At 40.0% G+C, this 19,626-nt stretch overlaps 1 protein-coding gene across 1 annotated transcript in view; it reads left to right on the forward strand.

Moving 5' to 3' along the window:
- The first annotated feature begins 1,470 nt into the window (after positions 1-1,470).
- Positions 1,471-19,626, forward strand: part of LOC147455393 (uncharacterized) — a 39,483-nt gene continuing 21,327 nt past the window's right edge. Inside the window, exons 1-5 of the mRNA XM_086513710.1 lie at positions 1,471-1,511; positions 1,945-2,036; positions 2,256-2,352; positions 2,488-2,569; positions 13,335-13,425. Of these exons, the coding sequence (XP_086369836.1) occupies positions 1,471-1,511; positions 1,945-2,036; positions 2,256-2,352; positions 2,488-2,569; positions 13,335-13,425 (403 nt within the window). The remainder of the gene's footprint in view (positions 1,512-1,944; positions 2,037-2,255; positions 2,353-2,487; positions 2,570-13,334; positions 13,426-19,626) is intronic.

Here is a 19,626-nt window from a genome sequence, read left to right on the forward strand (position 1 = left end):
CCCAAGACCTCAAACACCTTCGAAGGTGGAGAGAGCTAGCAGGGAATGAGGGTAGGGAAGAGGAAGAAGAAACATTTCATAGGAGAAAGAATTAGCTCCTCACTTATCATAACTCTTTTGGCTAGCATACATAATAGCATAGTAATGAAAAAGGAAAAGATGATAAGCTTAAGCATTGAAGCATGGCTCTTGGTTGGATTTGCACTCCATAGCCAAGAGTGTTGGTATAGACTCTCAAACTCTACTTGCTTGGAGAAGGAGAGGGAGCTCTTGCACTTTGCACATTGCATAATGAGTGTGTGTGTGTGAATGTGCCTGGGAGAGTATACCCCCTAAGCAACCCCCTAGCTTGCTTTGGTCGACCCCCCCTTGTAGCTCATGCTTGAAGCTCATTGGACCCCTCCAGGCCTAGCCAATCACAAGCAGGAGGCATTACAAACAAAAAGGGTAGCCTTGGGACAAGTGTCTCCCTTTCCCCTTTTAGAGAGAGGACTTGTTAAATGCAAAGACAATTAATTAAATCTCCTAAATTATCATTGGACCCCTTGGGTGGGCTATAGTTGTATCAGGGTGGGCTATAGTTGGGACTCAAGAGCAACCTCTCTGTCTCTTACGCAAGTGGAAGCATCATAGATTGCAAGGTAGGTAAGTGAAGCTTCGGGCGCATCCGCATGCTGAGTCAAAGGGGGTAAAGCGTCCGTCATGTAATTTGTTTGCTTCCGCCTTCAAAAGACCTGCTGCATTTAGATGTGGTGTCAAGTAGCTCCCAAACGAAGTATGCTTGAGACAACTCCGCAAAAAACGACAAAGTTGGACTTCCAAAAACTTTGTTGAGCAAATGCTTCCAAATTTGTTGAGCGCACAGTTCTCCCCGCACTCTCCTCCGTGCGAATATGCTCGAACTCACATAAAGACACATACAAACACCCTATATAAAATAAAGGGAAAATTACCAAAATACTCCTCAAATTTGTGAAAAATCCCAAAATACCCTTATATCTATTTTAATTGAATTGTTCAAGAGTTTCTAAGCTTTATTCCTTTTTGACAAGTTTTTTAGTGCTTAGCACGTAATTTGTCACAAATTACCTCACAAAAAATGCCAATTATGTCTAAAGATAATGAAGCAATTCATCTGCAAAGCCTACATAACGGACTCAACTTTTAGCATCTTGTATCGATTGACAACGAGTCTTTTTTTTGTTTTTTTGTTTTTGGGGGGGGGGGGGGGGGGGAACTCACAATGGTGAGTGGTTTAAAATAACCCCAAGAAATTACAAAATCTTGCCATGCTCTTGCCGAGCCATGGCATCTCCAAACAATCATCTTTACATTGGCTGAGAGGCGGTAAATCCGCTTCCTTACCCCAGAAAGCCAGTTACTACAGTGCTAGTTATTTTGTTCCATTCCTCTAAGTCATTCCTTTTCCCATAGTCCAAAATCGCCTCCCTGCTTTCTTGCATTATCTCTATGGACCGGGCTGTTTCAATGGTGTTCTCGAATACCCGAGAGTTCCTTGCCTTCTAGACCTGTTTGAAGTAGCAGAATCTAACAATTTGTGTAGCCATAAGCATCTCTTGGCTCTTGAATACCTTTCCTCCCAAAAAAGATCGTTTTTGAAGAACCCTATCGACCAAGTCTTCTTATGAAAATCGACCAAGTCTTCTTATGAAAATCTATAGATGTTTTTGTCTTTAGAGATATTTAATCTCACAACCAAGGGTATTTTGGGAATTTTGGAAAATTTGAAGGGCATTTTGGGAGTTCGTGACAAAATATTGGGGGTATTTTGGGTATTTTTGAAATTTGAGTGGTATGTTGGGAATTTCCAAAAATTAGAGGGGTATTTGGGTAATTTTCTCTAAAATAAAAGGGGACACGAAAGGGTTAGGAAACATGGGCCAACAATAGTAGTAGAGCACTCAGAAAGGGCAGAGTCTAAAGCCTAGCACACAAGATTTGGATCCAAAGTCAGCATAGGGCTGAGGGCCACCACACGCAGGCACAGCTGCAGGCGACCTCGCGCACAAGAGCAGGTGAGAGTGATCTTGCATGCAAGTCTCACCACTCGCTAGACCACTCTCTCTCTCTCTCTCTCTCTCTCTCTCTCTCTCTCTCACGCACACACACGCACACACACACACACACACACACACACACACACAAGAGCATGAATTCATGTTTTTGAACTAAATATTCTACACAACAATAAGATCTTGTCACCTCCACACAGAGTTGCAAAATTGTGTTCTCAGGAGTCCATGCCGAGTATCTATGGAGTTCTCTGCTAGCGTTTTCAAAGAGCAGTAATGGAGCATGTACTGCAAGTTATAGGGTTGCTTTTGCTTCCAGGTAAGCCAGAAACCGTAGATTTGCTTAATACTAGTTGAGGTGCACCTCTATTTGTCTGTTTTTAACTTACCTTCATGTGCATGCTTCTTTTGGAAGCCAAGGTCAAGAAACACTGAATCTGAACTTTTTCTACAGAGCAAATCATTTATGGTGCACGCAAAGGCTTTGGGATCAGCCATGTGTGTTTTCGCGGAGGGGCCCATACTCTATGCAACATGTAAGGCACACATACATTTCCAATGTTTCATATTGTGCTTTATGTGCTGTCGTTGGCTCCTCTTCTTTTAACTTAGCCTCATGCTCAATGCCCTTTTTGCATATTTTGTTTCCTAAAATTAATGGACGTTTGTAGATTATTACTCTTAGTCAAGCGAAGGGAAGACAAAGGGCTTTGTATTTTGAATGTCATGTTGGTGCCTACAACTTGTTTCAACTTAGCATCATCATGCTCAACCTCCTTTTTGTAGCTCAAATTCTCGGAAGTTTGCAAATTCTTAATCTCATTAAGTTGAGGGAAGATTTTGTTTCTCCAATGCTTAATCTCATGCTTTTGTTAAGCCTCATCTGGTTCTGAGTTTCTCTTCTTTCAGCTTAGCCTAGTGCTCAAGCTCCTTTTTGTAGGTCTTTGATGCTTTGTAGACCAGGGGAAAGCAACACCTAATCTAAATGTTTTACCTTGTGTTTCTGCCCAAGCCTTGCTGCTTGTAAAAACGCAAGGCCTTTTTTACTTTGTGTCTCTACCCTGCTATTGCTGTGAGGCATTCTCTCTTGCCTTGTTTGAGGTGGGAATATGTCACCATGATAATTTTTACTTTCTCTTTTTTCTTTTTTGAATGGGTCTAGTTCATCCATTTAGTGGATTTCTAGTTAGATCATGACCATTTTGTGCACATGCATTTGGTGATTCATCTATTGTGAGTGTGATGGTCTCCAAAGAGGGCTTGATGATTTTTGAAGTTTATATTGCTTTGCGTTCATTGAGGGACAATCAATTTTTTTGATTTGATCAAGTGTTGGGCTACATAACGATGTATATGTTCTTGCGGCAATGTGAACATTGTGAGTAAGCTCATCGTGTGATTTTATTGTTCTAGACTTGTCTTGGATATATTGGCTGATTATTGAGAGATCTTGCAATGATCAGATAAAATGGCTTCACCTTTGAGATATTATTCCCAAAGCATCATGGGTCTTTTTTTTGAGCAAGTTACTTCATTAAGGTTGAAATATGAAAAATTTTTCATTCTCAATTTGAAGTATGGAGGGATTAGGATACGAATTGGAGGGATTGTTGCGCATGATCTACAAAATTACTTAAGTGTTTTGAAAGCTAAATCATTTTATTATATGTGATATTGTAGCCTTATGCAATCTTCAAAGACATGAAAAAGTTATTGCATATTTTATGCTTAGGTTTGGATATCATGATGCTCTCTCTCTCTCTCTCTCTCTCTCTCTCTCTCTCTCTTTGCACAATTGTAGCCATTTGGTTCAACTCCTCCCTTCGATGCAAGCTAGGGGCGTTGCACATTATACTCATTGCAAGTTTGAGAGTTTGAGTGCCATACTACTAGAGGGCTCCTCTTTTGCTCACATAATGATTGCTCACCCGTCGTTTGTCCACTGTCGCTTGCGATCACTGCCATCGGGATTGTGCTGTCCCCCTTCCCCCACCATCGCGATGGCATTCTTCACAGAGCAAGAGACGGCGTTTGCAAACTGTGCGTGTTGTGGTCTGGAATAGAACACGCGCGCCTTTCTTATTTTGCATAAGCATCCACATAATGGACGGACTCACAAGACCACTCTGTCTCAGGCTGACCCATCGTCCCTACCTCACATCTCTACGTCTCTTGCCCGTAGGCGAGCTTCCTCATTGTGCCTTCTGCAACAGCCTCCTAGCTGTGCGATTTGCATGGTTCTGTCCGAGCTACGCACTCTATACGCTCTTTGGAGTACGATCCATAGCAAAAAAATATGCTCGTGTACCTTTTCCTCTCTCCTCCACGTGTTGTGCCCCGCCCTTTTCCCCCTGAAACCAACAAAGGATCTCCCCAGATTCTACTTAATGAGCCCCAAAAAAACCGTTTTGGCCACCTACTAGCTTAGAGTATTGAAAATCTCTTCATCCCATAAATTGTAAGTAAGTACTTTTTGATAACATTTTGACATTAGTGTTAATGTATATGAACATTGGTAAAATTTTTAAGATGAGAATCTCAACAACGTTTTTTTACTCGTAAATATATTATGGAGGGGTGAAGTTGACTATATAAACATCATAGAAACGGGTTATTTAATTGTTTTGGAATTTGTAGATAGGGGCTTGGGTTAGTGGTAAAGGATTTGTAGATAGGGTTTTTTTCTTATATGGTTTTAGGTAGGTCGTGTCTCCCCAAAAGTATAAGTGAATCCCTTGGAATCTAGTTATCACCAGAAGTGGTTCCTTAGTACTTTGCTAGTCACTATGCTACACAATCTTTAAGTAGTTTGATTGTTAAATCATGTGAAACCTAAATTTTATATGTAGGATAAGGATATAATATTTTTCTTCATTCATTGTCGTATCAGCGAACAAAGGGGGGTCACATTTTTTAATATGAGTCGTATATAGGGGTTTTATCAAAGTTGTCCGTTGGTAGGTGGCGTCTTGTTTTGTAAATAGAGCGAATCCCCCAGGACTTCAATCCACATACGTTGGAAAGAGGGAATTGGGAAAACACCTCACTCAGTGAATGTCTCTCTATAGCCCAACAATTCCACAACACCCCTATTTATCCTTAATAATCACACATATAAACACCCAATTTGCCAGCAGTTTTTGCCCATGCTTGTACCTAATGGACCCCGAATATACACCCTCAATCAAAAAGCATATCATGATAGCTTCTCTCTTCGAGCCTTTAAAACACATAGATGAATAGCACGTGACACTCTTGGACAATTTGATATTACTAACATAGACAATATTCCCATAGAGAGCACCCACATACTCGCACTAGAGCACCTCTGATACTCAACTCCCTCGTAAGCATGAGAGTAAGAGAATATTATATATATCTACCTAAACAATGAGCATATGGAGATAGTTCAATTAACTTAAGCAAGAGGATATACAATGATGATCCCATTGAAAACCACCCTCCTTTGAATAGTATCCAAGCAATTTGTGGTGGACTACAAGCGGGAGAGCTCAACCAGCTTACCTCCTCCTCCTCCTCCTCCTCCTGTAGTGGATGGTGCACCCTTATTGGTAGCTTGCAACCTTGCTTGCTCACACCATGGACTTTCAACTTCTCCTCTTAAATTGGCCTTGCAGATCCGTTTTCAACCCTCCGAGCTTTTGCAAGAGCCACCCTTGCAATTGCAAATCCCCTAAGATCATGCAACACCCATGACTCTCAACCTCTCCTCCTTTATTCATGGTTTAGGCCCTCACCCTCTAAAGCTGACCTCCCAAGCTTGCTCATGGCCGAGCCCTTCAAATGGTGGTCCCCTTTAGCAGGTTGTGTTCCCCTTTTTTGGGCCAAAAAAAACTCTCGGGCCCCTCCTCACGCTTTAGGCGAGCCTCCTCATGCCATTGCTTTCACTCATTTTCAACTCACTGGCAGCTTTTCACCCAATGCTACCAAACCAAACGGCTCCTCAGTTGGCACAAGCCACCGTCCTTCACTGGCCCTCTCTATGGTCGCCTCCACTCATGCCAAAAACGGCTCTTGTAGCAATATCTGCAAGCCCGTGCCTCTGCAGTACCTCTCATGGCATTCCCTGTTTGAACTTGGAGTAGCGCCCCCTTGTCTATGCATGCAATCATGCCACTCTTGAGTGGTTCTCCCTGACTGCAACAAGTGGTTCCTCTCATGCAACCCACCATATTCTCTTGCTTGTGGCAGTAGCGTCCTCTTTTTGATACGCAATTGTACTCGTCACTATTAATTTATGCAATCCTCAATTTCACACAAAAAGAACCTTGCTTGGCTTTGGTTCACACCACCCTCTACCTCATTTCCAAACTCCACTCCGCTCTTGGTTAGCTTACCATAAAAGGCGCCACATCCACGGGAGAGACTGTAACCACTTTGACTGCCATTAATTGACTACAATCTTGAGTCACAAGCGTGCCATAGAATTTGATTGATGAGCTATGAGATATGTGCCTTCAAGCATATTAAAACCTTGAAACGGTTGATCTAGACCTCCCCCCTTTGCATACACAACATAACATCATTGCATGTGATGATATCCACCTATCTACATCACCTCTATGCTACCCGGCTAATAGTGTTTGAAGGCCATCATAGACCTGTTGGTTGCTACCTTTGACATACATATACTGACAGGACCTATTGTACCTCACATCTAGCACATGCTCACTATTCTTTCATCTGCTTGCAATTCTCCATGTACCGGCTTCTGACTTGTCCTTGCGTCGATCAAATCTGGCTGTACCAACGTAAATGCAAAGATATAGCACTAGTGCTAACCCAAGTGTCCCATAGAGAGGACAACCTTGCACAAGTGCTAGAACAAGTGTTGACATAGCTAGAGTGCAAGTAGGTTTTTTTATCTATAGTCAAAGATCTTCGATCTTCTTTTGAATAGCATTCATCCCGAAAATAGATAAAGAGAGATCCTCATCTGCATCCATACAACAAAAGACAACTATTCGTCGTTCCTTTATGCGTTTTGCAAGCCTAACTAGACTATGTATTTTTTGTTAGTGTTACTCACATTCCTAGGTTTAAATTGTTCAAACACTATGCTTTCTCATAACAACTTGTGAGATCTTTTGTAGTTAGTCTTTTCTTTCATCCTTTCCTATTTACATACATAATCAAATATCCAAACTTAAAGCCTAAAGAAGGCTTAAAAAGTTTTTCTACTACTACTACTGTTGCTGCTGCTGCTACTACTACTACTACTGCTACTACTACTACTACTACTACTACTACTACTACTACTACTACTACTACTACTACTACTGGGTCTGTTCTCAAGTCATTAATTAATTAATCCAAGAGATTCCTTCCATTTCCCCAATTTCGAAGGCAAAGTCTCCCCTCGCTACTGTTCCCACGCACAACGGCCTCTTCTGCATCTTCTCGCTGGATCCCAGCATGGCGTAGAACCTTTTTGCAACTGCCACTCCCATCCAACTCGTGACTGGCTTAACTACTCATCGAAGAGAAGCGCCCCCCCTTGCTCTTCCATGCTCGCAGGCTTGCGTCCACCATCCCTACCCCTACCCCTTTCCCCCCTAGTGCGATCGACCACCCTTCGCATAGCCTCAATTTGAGGCGGGCCTGCATCGCCCAAGTCTGACCTGTCAGTAATGTGCGCATCCCGCAGCACATGCCTCCAAGGCCCCATCACCTCTTGTGCAGTTGCACGTGCCCTTGCGCAGAGAGAGAGAGAGAGAGAGAGAGAGAGAGAGAGAGAGAGAGAGAGAGGCCCCATTTCCTCTTGTGCGACTGCCTCGGCTGTCCGTCACTTGCAGACAGCAAGGATTGTCAATCGTATGGTCACACTAGCATGATACATTGTGGAGCTGTGCAGACCATACAAAGTTGTCTACGTGATTTACATGCAGGCTCTAGCATGAACACACATGCTCGCCTATCACTAGAGCCAATATGACTGCATGTAAATTGATTGAGCAACCCAATGGATGTAGGTTCAAAGAGTCTACCACTTGTTTCCTCTTGTACATACTATTAGTTTAGCTAGTAGGATTTTGCGTGGGGCCAGATGTTTGATGTTTGACCGTACGCTACCCATACAGTTACCCTTATTCTTGTATATACACATGAATAAGAAGCTTTCCACTGCTTGGAGGTTGGCTCCACCCACAGTGTACTCTTCTCCTTCTTCCCTTTCCCACACCGCACTACGCATACACACATTCTGCACACCACACACTCTTTCAAGAGATAGCAATGAAAAGGCTAGTGCAACAAGATTTGCATATATTTTGATAGTATTCAGGTGTCTCATGTAAAATCTACTAGTATCGCTAGCAATTGTAGTGGGAGCATTTGCAGTAGAAAATGTCAGTCGTACGATGATTGACACTAGCATGATGCATTGTGGAGCTATGCAGACCATACAAAGATGTCTGTGTGATTTGCATGCAAGCACTAGCATGGATTCACATGCTTACATATTACTAGAGCCGATGCGACTGTATGTTGGTCAAGTGAATGAGCAAGTGCATGTAGGTTGAGAGATCTCTCACCTATTTCTTGTACATATTAGTAGTTTAGCCAGTAGGATCCACTTATCAATAATTTTTTCTTTAAGTGGTATATTTTGGGAAAAAGGTGGCATGTGCCTCACCTCGAGGTCGAACGTCGAGTGTTCGACCATCCATTGACTTCACTGATCGTTGACCTTTTTCTTTTACATAAAATAATAAGTGCTTTGCCACATATGGAGCATAAGAATGTTAAATTTTTCAATTGGGGGAATGCAACTCTTATTTTTGTCGATGTGTGCTTGAATATATTCCTTTGTTTGGAAGAATGGATACAAAAATGGTTTATGGTAGCATTATCAAGGCTCCATAGAGAGATTGTCTTTTGGCTTAAAAGATACTTTTTGGGGATGGTTTTTTAGGCTATAATGCTTAGCAAAACAAGGAAGAATTTTGTTTGACTAAAATTGACTTGGGTTGTGATATCAAATTAAGCCCTTAGTTGTACCTAGGGTGTAGGTGCCAAAAACGACCTTTTCATTTCTTCTGTATAGTATCTAGAGAGATGCTTTGTACCTTGGCAAAGGCAAAAACAAAAAGTTAACTTTTGTTTCCATCTTAAGTTAAAAGACTGGGATATTTTTAACTTCAGTCTCAAGGCAAAAAGCCAGGGCATGGCGTGTGGACAGCAAGAGGGGCATTATGCTGATAAAATATGCACAAGCCTGATTGTACTAGGTTCCTGACTACCATCTGCATACACTACATCATCAAGACTACTCATCACGTATGGATGTGTCATCATCAACACAAGGATGGCTACCTCCCTTTCATCCATAGGTGGAATCTTGTGTCCTGGCATTGACTCATCAATCCCTCTAGCATGATACTATCAAATAAGTCCATGTCTTGCATCTCTGCTTGTGTCTCTAGGGATCATAGCCACTTTACCTTTGTTTGGACATACTCTATCAATACTTGTTGTGTCTCACTAGAGCACTGCTGCTCTACCTCTATGTCTATAAAGTCTACTGGCACCTCTTGTACACCTAAATTCTCTATCTTGTAAGCATGGAGGAGTTCATCTATGCAGGAGATACATCTCATCTCTCGCTCAATGCATGCTAGTAACAAAATCGAGACGATGTTGTCTCATACCTCAAATACATGCATAGGATATACCAAGCTACTATGGGCTCCCCTAGAAACCACTAACGATACACAATGCATCTAGAAAGACTGCTCTCTAAGAATTCTCTGACATCCACAATCTACTAATTATCTCACTAAGATCAATCTTTGGCTCAGTTGAGAAACATAGAAACATAACGCACATGTTGTAGCGTATATGAGGCACCACTAGGAAATGGCAAGAAATCATCTCCTGCACTTGCAATGTCAAACAAGGAACCATTGATGAAGTGTACACAACCAAATCTCCCTTGAGACAAAGTGATGAACCACTCACGATGTGGTGTGACATGGAAAATTGCATCCTCATTTAGCAACCAACAGGAAGAAGTGTCACCAAAGCTCCCACTAGAGAAAGTGATGAACCACTCACAATGTGGTGTGACATGGAAAATTGCATTCTTATCTAGCAAACAACAGGGATAAGTGTCACCTCTCTAAGGCATGAACGCTAAAGATAAACGTGACATCATTTTCATTGGTATATGAAGCCACCGCTCAAGCATGTATGAAGACCTCATCTGCATCATGTATACATCTTTGTTGATACTTCATACACCTAAAACAATGACATTGGATAGGGGGAAAGGGGAACACACCCGAAACCCACACAATCTGCCTCTCTATAGCCCAAGATAATCATTACACCCCAATGCACTAGAGTTCACCTTCAAAACTCACACAAGCGATAGCAATCCACACCGGTTTGGCCCGTTTACGATCATGCCGTATCACACACCGCTCTCTCTTTCTCTCTCACACACACAGAGGCCCCGGGAGTCACATCTCTCAAACATTGGCACCACACAGTTGGAATAGAGTAAAGTGTTAGCAGCAAGCTAACTCGAATATCATTTTCCGGAGCTCTCATTGTAAAAACACTTATTATTTTGATAAATCAGGAATACTGTAACTCCTATTTTATGGATAAGTCTTTGTAATAGATGAGCCGGGACTACAAGCTTCTAAATTGTATCAACCTGTTAGTACCCATCTTTAGTTAGAGCTCCCAGATTATTAGTTTTGACCACCAAAAACCTTGGCTAAGGTATAAAAGCCAATATTTGTAAGTTATTATTAAGTTTTGGATAGTGAAATACACAGCTTGAGCTAACGGCGCTCACTTCTCTCCTTCTCGCGCTTCCTACTCCCTCCCTAGTTGTCACATTGCAGTCGCGTTTGTTGCATTGCAACCGCAGGTAAGAGCTCTACGCATTGACGAAAACACGTCATGATATTTCTTAGCTTTTGGCATTGTCAACCCCCGGCCCAATTTCATCATAAGTAGTAATTTACACTTCAAAATAAAAAACTAAGCATATGCGGATTATTGGGGCATCATTGCTAAGCATTTATGTGCATTCTGGGTCGAAAACGACTAGGTCAAAAATCCACTCCTGTTAATAATCCTGATTTTGACACGTGACTTAAAGTGGGAATTGAGACCATAAGTATGTGTGCTTAGGTCTTATAAACATGTCCTACAAGTTTCACTACGTTTGGATGTCATTTGATGCTGCAACGGATGTGATTTGTTTGCCGATGAGCGATTGGCTTTGGGTGATTTCAGTCACTTGAGTGTAGCTTGAGTTAGATGCGAGTTGTTTGTTATTCTTTGAGAGATTAACAACCTCTTGTAGCCTCTATGCACTAGTCGAGTCAGCTTCGTTCCACGGATTGACAATTTAATCGTGGTTCTCGCTAAGTCTGCAATAAGATACGAGTGAGGTTAGACATCCGTCCCATATTTGGTGCCGCTGTCAGAGATCGAAGATACCTAAACTAGGAGAAAACACGAGCGTTTTGTGAAGTTATCCTTTAACTTCCTCTAAAATCTCCTAGAGTAAAAACTTTCTTTTTAAAACCGCATAGCTTAATTTACTGTGTAGAGGTAGCTTGGAAGTAGTTGTACTTGTCGAGTGCCTTTAGGATTGTAGGATTGTAGAACTAGATTAGGATTTTGAGAATGATTGATAGACGAGACAAGTCTCAAGATCAAAGCTCAGAAAACCACAAAAAACAAGAAAATGAGTGTTTGTGGACACTTTGCACAATCCCATTGCATGAGAACGTAGGTGTAGGGTAAGTAGGATCCGAGGTGGATTTCAGAACATTGCTCTCTCCGAAAGAATCATTGTGAGTTGTTATTTGAAGTTGCATAATTTTAGGTCTACGGCTAGAAATAGCACTAAAAGACTCCAAACCACTCAATCCGACTGGAGAGTATGCTTAAGAGTTGTATGAACCACTGGGTAAGCTCAAGGACACTTTGAGGTAAAAATTTCAAGAGTTTGCAAAAACTCAGATTATTTACTTTTTCTTGACATTTTAGGTTAAATTAAGTTTTGACTTGATTCTTAAGCTTAAAATAACTCATGAAAAGAAAGTCCATGAAAAAAGTGCAAAAAATTGTTCATTTTAGGCATAAGTAAATAATCGCGATTATTTACTTTCAGCTCAAAATTGGTCAAGGTTGATACCAGTGACTCATTGCATGTGTACAAACAACTTTTGTAAAGGCACAAAAGATTTGGAGCACCAAATTGGCAAAAAACTGGGTAAAAACTAAAGTTTGTACTGACTTCCTGAAACTTGAGTGTAAATTGGAAAAAGAATAGTCCAAACTCAATGAAATTTGATTCATAGGCTTATCTTGATGTGATAGACATGTGTACATGCTGGCTTGACCAAATAGATGCAAAAAGTTACCAGTTGTAAATAATCGCGATTATTTACATCTACCCCAATTTTCAACTTTTTTGACTAAGTTAGCATACCACTAGTTTTACCATGTTGTAATAAGGCCACAAACCAAATTTGGTAAGATTTGGATCATTGGATTGAAAATTGTGACCAAATTGCAAAGTCAGTCTGCAGACAAAAAACTAATGACCATTTGACCAAAAATTGTCCAAACTTGATGAAACTTGGCTAGAGACCTTAAGTTGAAGTGCTTAACAGATCTGTGTCAAGATTGGGACAAAAACTTGCAAAAAATGAGCTAGAGTAAATAATTACGATTATTTACATCTGCTTTAAAAAAACAATCTTGCATATAGTATACCACAAGGTCAAGCATATCACGTAGATCACACAAATCAATTTTGGTGAAATTTGGATCACAAAAGTGAGACTTAAGCCAGATTCTTGAAATCAGAGTCTGCGGATACGAAACAGTTGATAAACTTGAATAGATTTTGTCAAAACTTGTTTAAACTTGTCCAAGGACCTTAACAGGTTGTATACTTGGCAAACCAAGCCCAAAAGTATAAAAAACCGACAAAAATAAATAATCGCGATTATTTACTACTGCTACAGAGAGATACCATTTTTGACTTTTGAACTTGTACACTGTTAGACCAGCATAATACAAAGCCACCATGCAATTTTGGGTTCAATCTGATCCAAATTTGTACATGTTCACTCAGTTTTCAAGTTGCAGATTAATCCTTTCATTTTACCAAAGTCGAATCTGAAAATCTCAACTGCTGACTTAATTAGCTCGATTAGAAGTGATACACATAGACCAATCACAATAGTTAGCAAAAATTACATAGTCTTATTAAAAGAATAGCTAACTTAATGAAAATTGATACAGGAATCAGGTTGCAGACGAGGAATCGGTAGCTTGACAGAAGTACAATCAAGTCAAGTTTTTTGGAAGAAATTGACAACAAATCAATCCAAAGGTAAGTACTCTATCCAGGGCTTCACAAGTCTTTATGAACCTTAGATCTGGTTGTGTACGAGGAAATCAATGCATATTTGGAGAAACCTCCAGTAGAGTATCCACCGAAGAAAGTGTGAATCAAGGCAATTCCTTGCACACTATCCTTGAAGAAGTCTCATACACTTTTTTCGATTAAACATCTGAAATATCGTCTTATTCGACTCACTCAAAAATCGGAACGACAATGCGTTACAAGCATATACTCTCATTTTATAAGACTAATTGCCATGGAGCTCAGCTTTACCTGGATCCTAACGAAGAGTATGCTATTTGCATGATAACCATGGTATTGAGTTCGAAGAAGAGATTGTGGCAAACAAACAAGGAAAAACGTACATGGATAGAAATGGAATTCAGTATTTACAAGTAAAAAATCCTGACGTGATAGACAAATGGGGGTTAGAAGTAAACACCATAATTCCAAATATGGCAGCAAAAAAAGGACCACCAACTTTAGAATTTGAGGGATACGATCAAGTTGACTTAAGCCTTTGAAACGGCTTAGTACGGATAATCCTAGGATCGGAGTCTATTGTTGGGAGAATAGAAATGTAAAAGATCTTCTTTGGACATCACATGCCAAATTAGGACAACTAACGTCCATGAAGATCACCTATATCTTCAAGATTAAGAACAAGGAATCAACATATCTACCAACCTATCTGTTTAGGGATTGTTATAGCAACAACTTCATTATGATGACTCCTGAGGAGGCAGATCAAACCAAATATCAAGGGTATTCAATAAGGGATTGGATATTGGGCCAAGGACCAAAAATTATTCCAAGAGATGAACAACGTGAGATATCTTTCGAGAGTAATGTTATGAAACCAGAAACCACCTCATCACAAAGAAAATCGGATGACACTAAGGCCAGTCCAAGGCTACATGAGTCACTATTTCCAATAGACTGGTTTGAAGGACTCAGAATAGGACCAACTGTTAGGAGACCAAGAGTTGAACCAAATAGACGTGTCAGACCAACGGATTTTAAAAAATGGGTCAGAAAATACAGTGGATCAGGGTATCCATACGACCCCTTAGCAAGCCTTAAGCAAGTGCTAAGAGCAGAAGCATATTAAATTTCCATACTCAATTCGAGGGGTTTGGAATGACATTAGAAGGAAAAGCATTAACATGGTTCCAAAACATTCCACCAAGGTCAATCATAGACTTGAACACATTAGCTCAAGAATATGCAGCTGCTTGTTCCAAAACGTGGATCAAACACAATACGGTAGCTCAAATCTATAGCTTTAAACAGAAACAAGGTGAGTCTCTTAGGGATTGTGCAACTCAAATGAAATAATACATTACCAGATGTCCAGGGCTAGAGATACCTGCAGAAGAACGACTAGTATCATTGTTTCTAAAGGGATTGCTAAACAAAGACCTGCATGCTATAATGTATAGCAAGAAGCATACAACCCTAGAAGAGTGTGTGTTAGATGCTATTGATTTAGGAGACAATTATGATAGTTTCAATGAAGAAGATGTTCCTAAGAATAACCAAAGTGAGAAAACAACATACACCAAACCAGCACAAGTGGGAACGGGTGCTGCAACACCGCTTTCAACCATAGAAGACATGCTCAAAAGGATGAATGACATGATGAAAAACATGCAAAAAGCACTTATGAGGGGACTAGGGCAAGGGATACCTCAACAAGGACAACCAATTAGGCCGCAAAAATGGTGTGCAATCGAGGGTAAATGGACCAACCATGAGACCAATGTGTGCTATTACCAACCAAAGTATTATGGAAATGTTCAATGTGCCTATGAGGCCACAAGGAAAAACCATGTATATATATCAGCCTAATATAGCCCCAGCTCAAAGACCACCGATGGGTATGGAAAGACCTCATTCCATGTTGGGTCAACAACCTCCATATCCACGATATAATGCAGTGCTTGTAAAGTACATGCATCCAGAGGGAGTCATAGATGAACATGCACTAGTGCTTGTTACACTCTATGCTGAGCCTAGTCTATCTACAATAATGGTAGAAAAAGATTGGTATAACTCACATCCACCACCAATGGAAGAACCTGTGACTTATACTGCTCCAGAGTTGGCACCAATGTAGTATGTAGCTAATCAAGGTGTTAGACCTCCTATGGTAAGACCCTGATTAAGCCAAGGACTGGAAACTGTCATAACTGTGGTGCAGATGATCATTGGAAAAATGAATTCCCTAGAGCTTGACAAGAACCTTAAGCCATTTGAAGCTTATTGCATACAATGTTGCAAAAAGCGAGGACACTTTCCAAAAGATTGTCCTTAAAATCCTTTAAACAAGGGTAAAATAGTAGTAAACGTAGTCCAAGTGATACATAGTAGCTCAATTGAGAGTGAACCGGTTGTTCCAATCAAGGTAATTAGTAGAGCCCATGTTAAGAAAAAGAAACATAACTTTTCTGATCATTCGGAGAATACAAAAATTGCCTTTTAAAAGACCAAAAGAAGCAGAAGCAAAAGGTATGAGATGAGAAAATAGAAACAACGGCTTGAAATCAAGGAGAAAGCAAAACAACTATTCCAAGAAAAGGTGAAAGAAACTGGAAGTGAAGTTAAAGAAACAACCGTGAAATTTGGAGGATCAATTTTGGTTGATAAAATTTTTGAACCTATTAATGCAGCCTTGGAAGCCTACCAAGCAGGACTTAAAGCATGCCAAAACATGAAAAACAAATGGAAAAACTATCCTTCTCCAAACATGGAAGCAACTAATCTTGAAGCTTATCAACATTTGATAAGAATCACGTAAGAGATGTTGGAAAAACAAAAATCCAAGCTTGAAAGTATGGAAAAACATGAAGAGCTTGTGGTAAGAGAGAATCAAGAAAAATCCAAAGTGGTGGTAGAACCCCACATTGAACCAAAAGAGCATGAACTTATAGTGCCGGACATCGAAGATGTCTTAGACGGAATTCCATTCGTAGAAGAAGACTGGCCATGCCACTTATGCCAAAAAGTTAGAGAGATCAATGATGGGAGCTTAACTCTAAAGTCAGCTCCTATAGAGGAAGTTCGGTTAGACAACCTATCTCCTGATATGGACATGGATGTACAATCCTTGTATGGGGATTGCGGATCTGAAGCTTCGGGAATGTCTACACCATTGACCTTGAAAACATTACCCTTTTACTTGGGAGATAACAAAGATGAATCCATAGTGTGTAAGACCACTTAAGTAAAAAGAGCGGAACAGACCCTAGAAGTAGACAACATTCATTTAATCATGTCTACACCCATCTAATGCACTCTTACTTTGGGAGACTGTTAAAAATCAGACCATATTTATGGAATGATCTATAGAAAACTCTAGAGAAGGTGGGGATAACAGGGCTAATAGCAAAAAATTTGGGAAGATTGGAACACAAAATGAATAACAAAGAGATTTGATCTGTTCCAATAAAGAAGGAAACATCACCCTTCCAGAGAAATATAATGACATTGAAACCATGGCAATACTGGATAGTGGGACAGGCATAGGCATAGCCACAAAAGTAATATGGGAATCCTGGGTACATTGAGCCATGAGACAAACTCGAATGAAATTGCAATTGGCTGATGGACACATCGAAAGACCCTTAAAACTGCTTGAAAAAGTGATAGTTAATTCCTGTGGGATTGAATATCAACATACTTTTGTCATAGTAGACTTTGGGAAGAAACTCAATTACGAAATCATATTGGGAAGACCTTTCATGTGACAGGTACAACTTATCCAACATTGGGAAAACAATTATTTGTACTTGAAGCAAGTGGGATCTATAACAAGGGTCAATCTAAAAGATCACACTTATAGAGATGTCATGAAAATGTCCATAAAAGATTTTGATTCAGTCTCTTCGGCTGAAACTAAGCTTCTATCGTGGTTGAACAAAGACACTCCTATTTGGATGTGTGGAGCTTCAAAAAATGGGAGCTTAAAAAGAGAAGAATATATCTTAGAAAGTGATTGCATAAACGAAGCCTATGTACTTGAACCCTTTCTAGAGCATTTGTTTGAGGCATTTGAGTGGACTCAAATTTTAGCGACAATGGATGTATGTGTGAATACGTCTATGCCTACTCAATTTTGCAATGGGGACGGCTATGAAATAATTCCTATACAAATGATTTCAACCCTCTACATTGAAGATGAAATTGAGGAACCCAAAGACTTGATGAAAGCTCAATAAGTCCTTTTAGACCTCTACTACGATGCAACAGATGAGTTAGAAGAACACTCAGCTACCTCAGAAGATTCGGGGTCGGAAAAGAACATATGAGAGCTAAGCTACTCATGAAAGGAGGGGAGGAAAAGTTTTTTGACTTTCCTAACCATAAACCGAAAAGACAGAAATGGTATAGACAAAAAAGAGACACCAGAAACGTGAAAGCTAAACCTATGCCATCAATCTCTAGTAGAACACAGTTCCTGATGCAGATAGATGCACACGATTGTGTCAAGGACAAAATCACTGGCAGATATCCTTCAAACAAAAATCCAGAAATATCAAAAACATCGAGAAAAACGACGAAGGATACTCAAGCAAAAGCCAAAAAAACAGGACAAGGAGTCAACCATGATACGAGTTGAGCGGAAACCATAGAAGAGGATGGTAAAGATGTAATAAGTGTTCCATCCCATTACAAGAAATATACTCTCCAAGATCTAAAAATTATTGTCGAATAATCTGTTAGAGAACTATGAAGACAAGGTGAGTCCTACGAGGGGCCTGAAAATGCAAAAAAGATAGTTTTGGCTGAACCAGGAGAAGAGCCTAGGCCTGCCTACATTGCAAATGACCTAACAAAAGAAGAAGAAGCAGAGCTTTTATTAAGCTTGCTAAAGGAATATTGAGATATCTTTGCTTGGTCTTACAAGGATCTCAAGGGTGTTGATCCAGAAATCTGTCAACATACCATACCCATGAGAGATGATGCAAAACCAAGTAGACAAAGGTCATACACATATAATGAAAAATTTACCAGGAAGACTAAAGAAGAGATTGAAAAACTAAAGAAAGCGGAATTCATTTATAAAATTGAACACACAGATTGACTGTCTCCAATTGTGGTAGTACCCAAGAAGAATGGAAATTTATGAGTGTGTGTCAACCTCAAGAAAGTGAATGCAGCTACCATTAGAGACAACTTTCCTCTTCCAATCATAGAGTTGCAGGAAAAGAATCTTACAGCTTCTTAGATGGATTTTCAGGATACAATCAACTTTTGGTTGATCCAAAAGATGAACATAAAACTGATTTTGCAACGGAATGGGGTATTTTTGCCTATTGGGTTATGCCTTTTGGGTTAACTAATGCTCCGACCACCTTTCAAAGATTGATGAGCCATGCTTATAAAGAATATCTTAGGAAATTCTTGGAAGTATATATGGATGATCTATGAGTACATTCATCAATTTGGGCTGCTCATTTTGAAGACGCCAAAAAGGTATTCAAAAAATGTAGACTTTATAGGATTTTCTTAAATCCTAAAAAGTGCACATTCATGGGTAGACAAGGAAAAATTCTTGGACATATAGTGTCTGGATACTGACATTGATAAAATTCATGTTATTGTTGATTTGCGTAGACCAACAACTGTCAAGGGGGTTCAAGCCTTCATGGGACATTGTGGATATTACAGACGGTTCATTTACATGTATGCTATAATTGCAAAACCCATGTATAGCTTGATTACACACTTTGAATGGACTGAGGCGTATGAAGAATCCTTCATGAAGCTTAAGCAAGCTCTCACTTCAGCTCCAATATTGAAAGCACTAGATTGGAATAGGATATTCCACATACATGTTGATGCTTCCAATTTTGCCATTGGGTGTATACTAGCTTAACCAGGAGCCTGAAAAATTGATTTTCATATTTCTTATGCTAGTCGACAATTAAACATGGCGAAAAAGAGTTATACCACCATTGAAAAGGAAGGATTAGGAACGATCTATGCCGTAAAAAAGTATACACATTACCTATTAGCAAACAAATTTGTGTTCTTTGTGGACCACCAAGCTTTATTGTACTTGGTCAACAAGCCATGCAGCACAAGAAGAATAGTGAGATGGTTCATCGTTCTTCTAGAATTTGATTTCACTATAGTTGTGAAAAAGGGTAGCACTCATCAAACAACAGATCATTTGTCTAGTAT

The sequence above is a fragment of the Adiantum capillus-veneris genome, chromosome 6 (assembly GCF_014529385.1).
Source record: "Adiantum capillus-veneris isolate H3 chromosome 6, ASM1452938v2, whole genome shotgun sequence".
Taxonomy (NCBI): Eukaryota; Viridiplantae; Streptophyta; class Polypodiopsida; order Polypodiales; family Pteridaceae; genus Adiantum; species Adiantum capillus-veneris.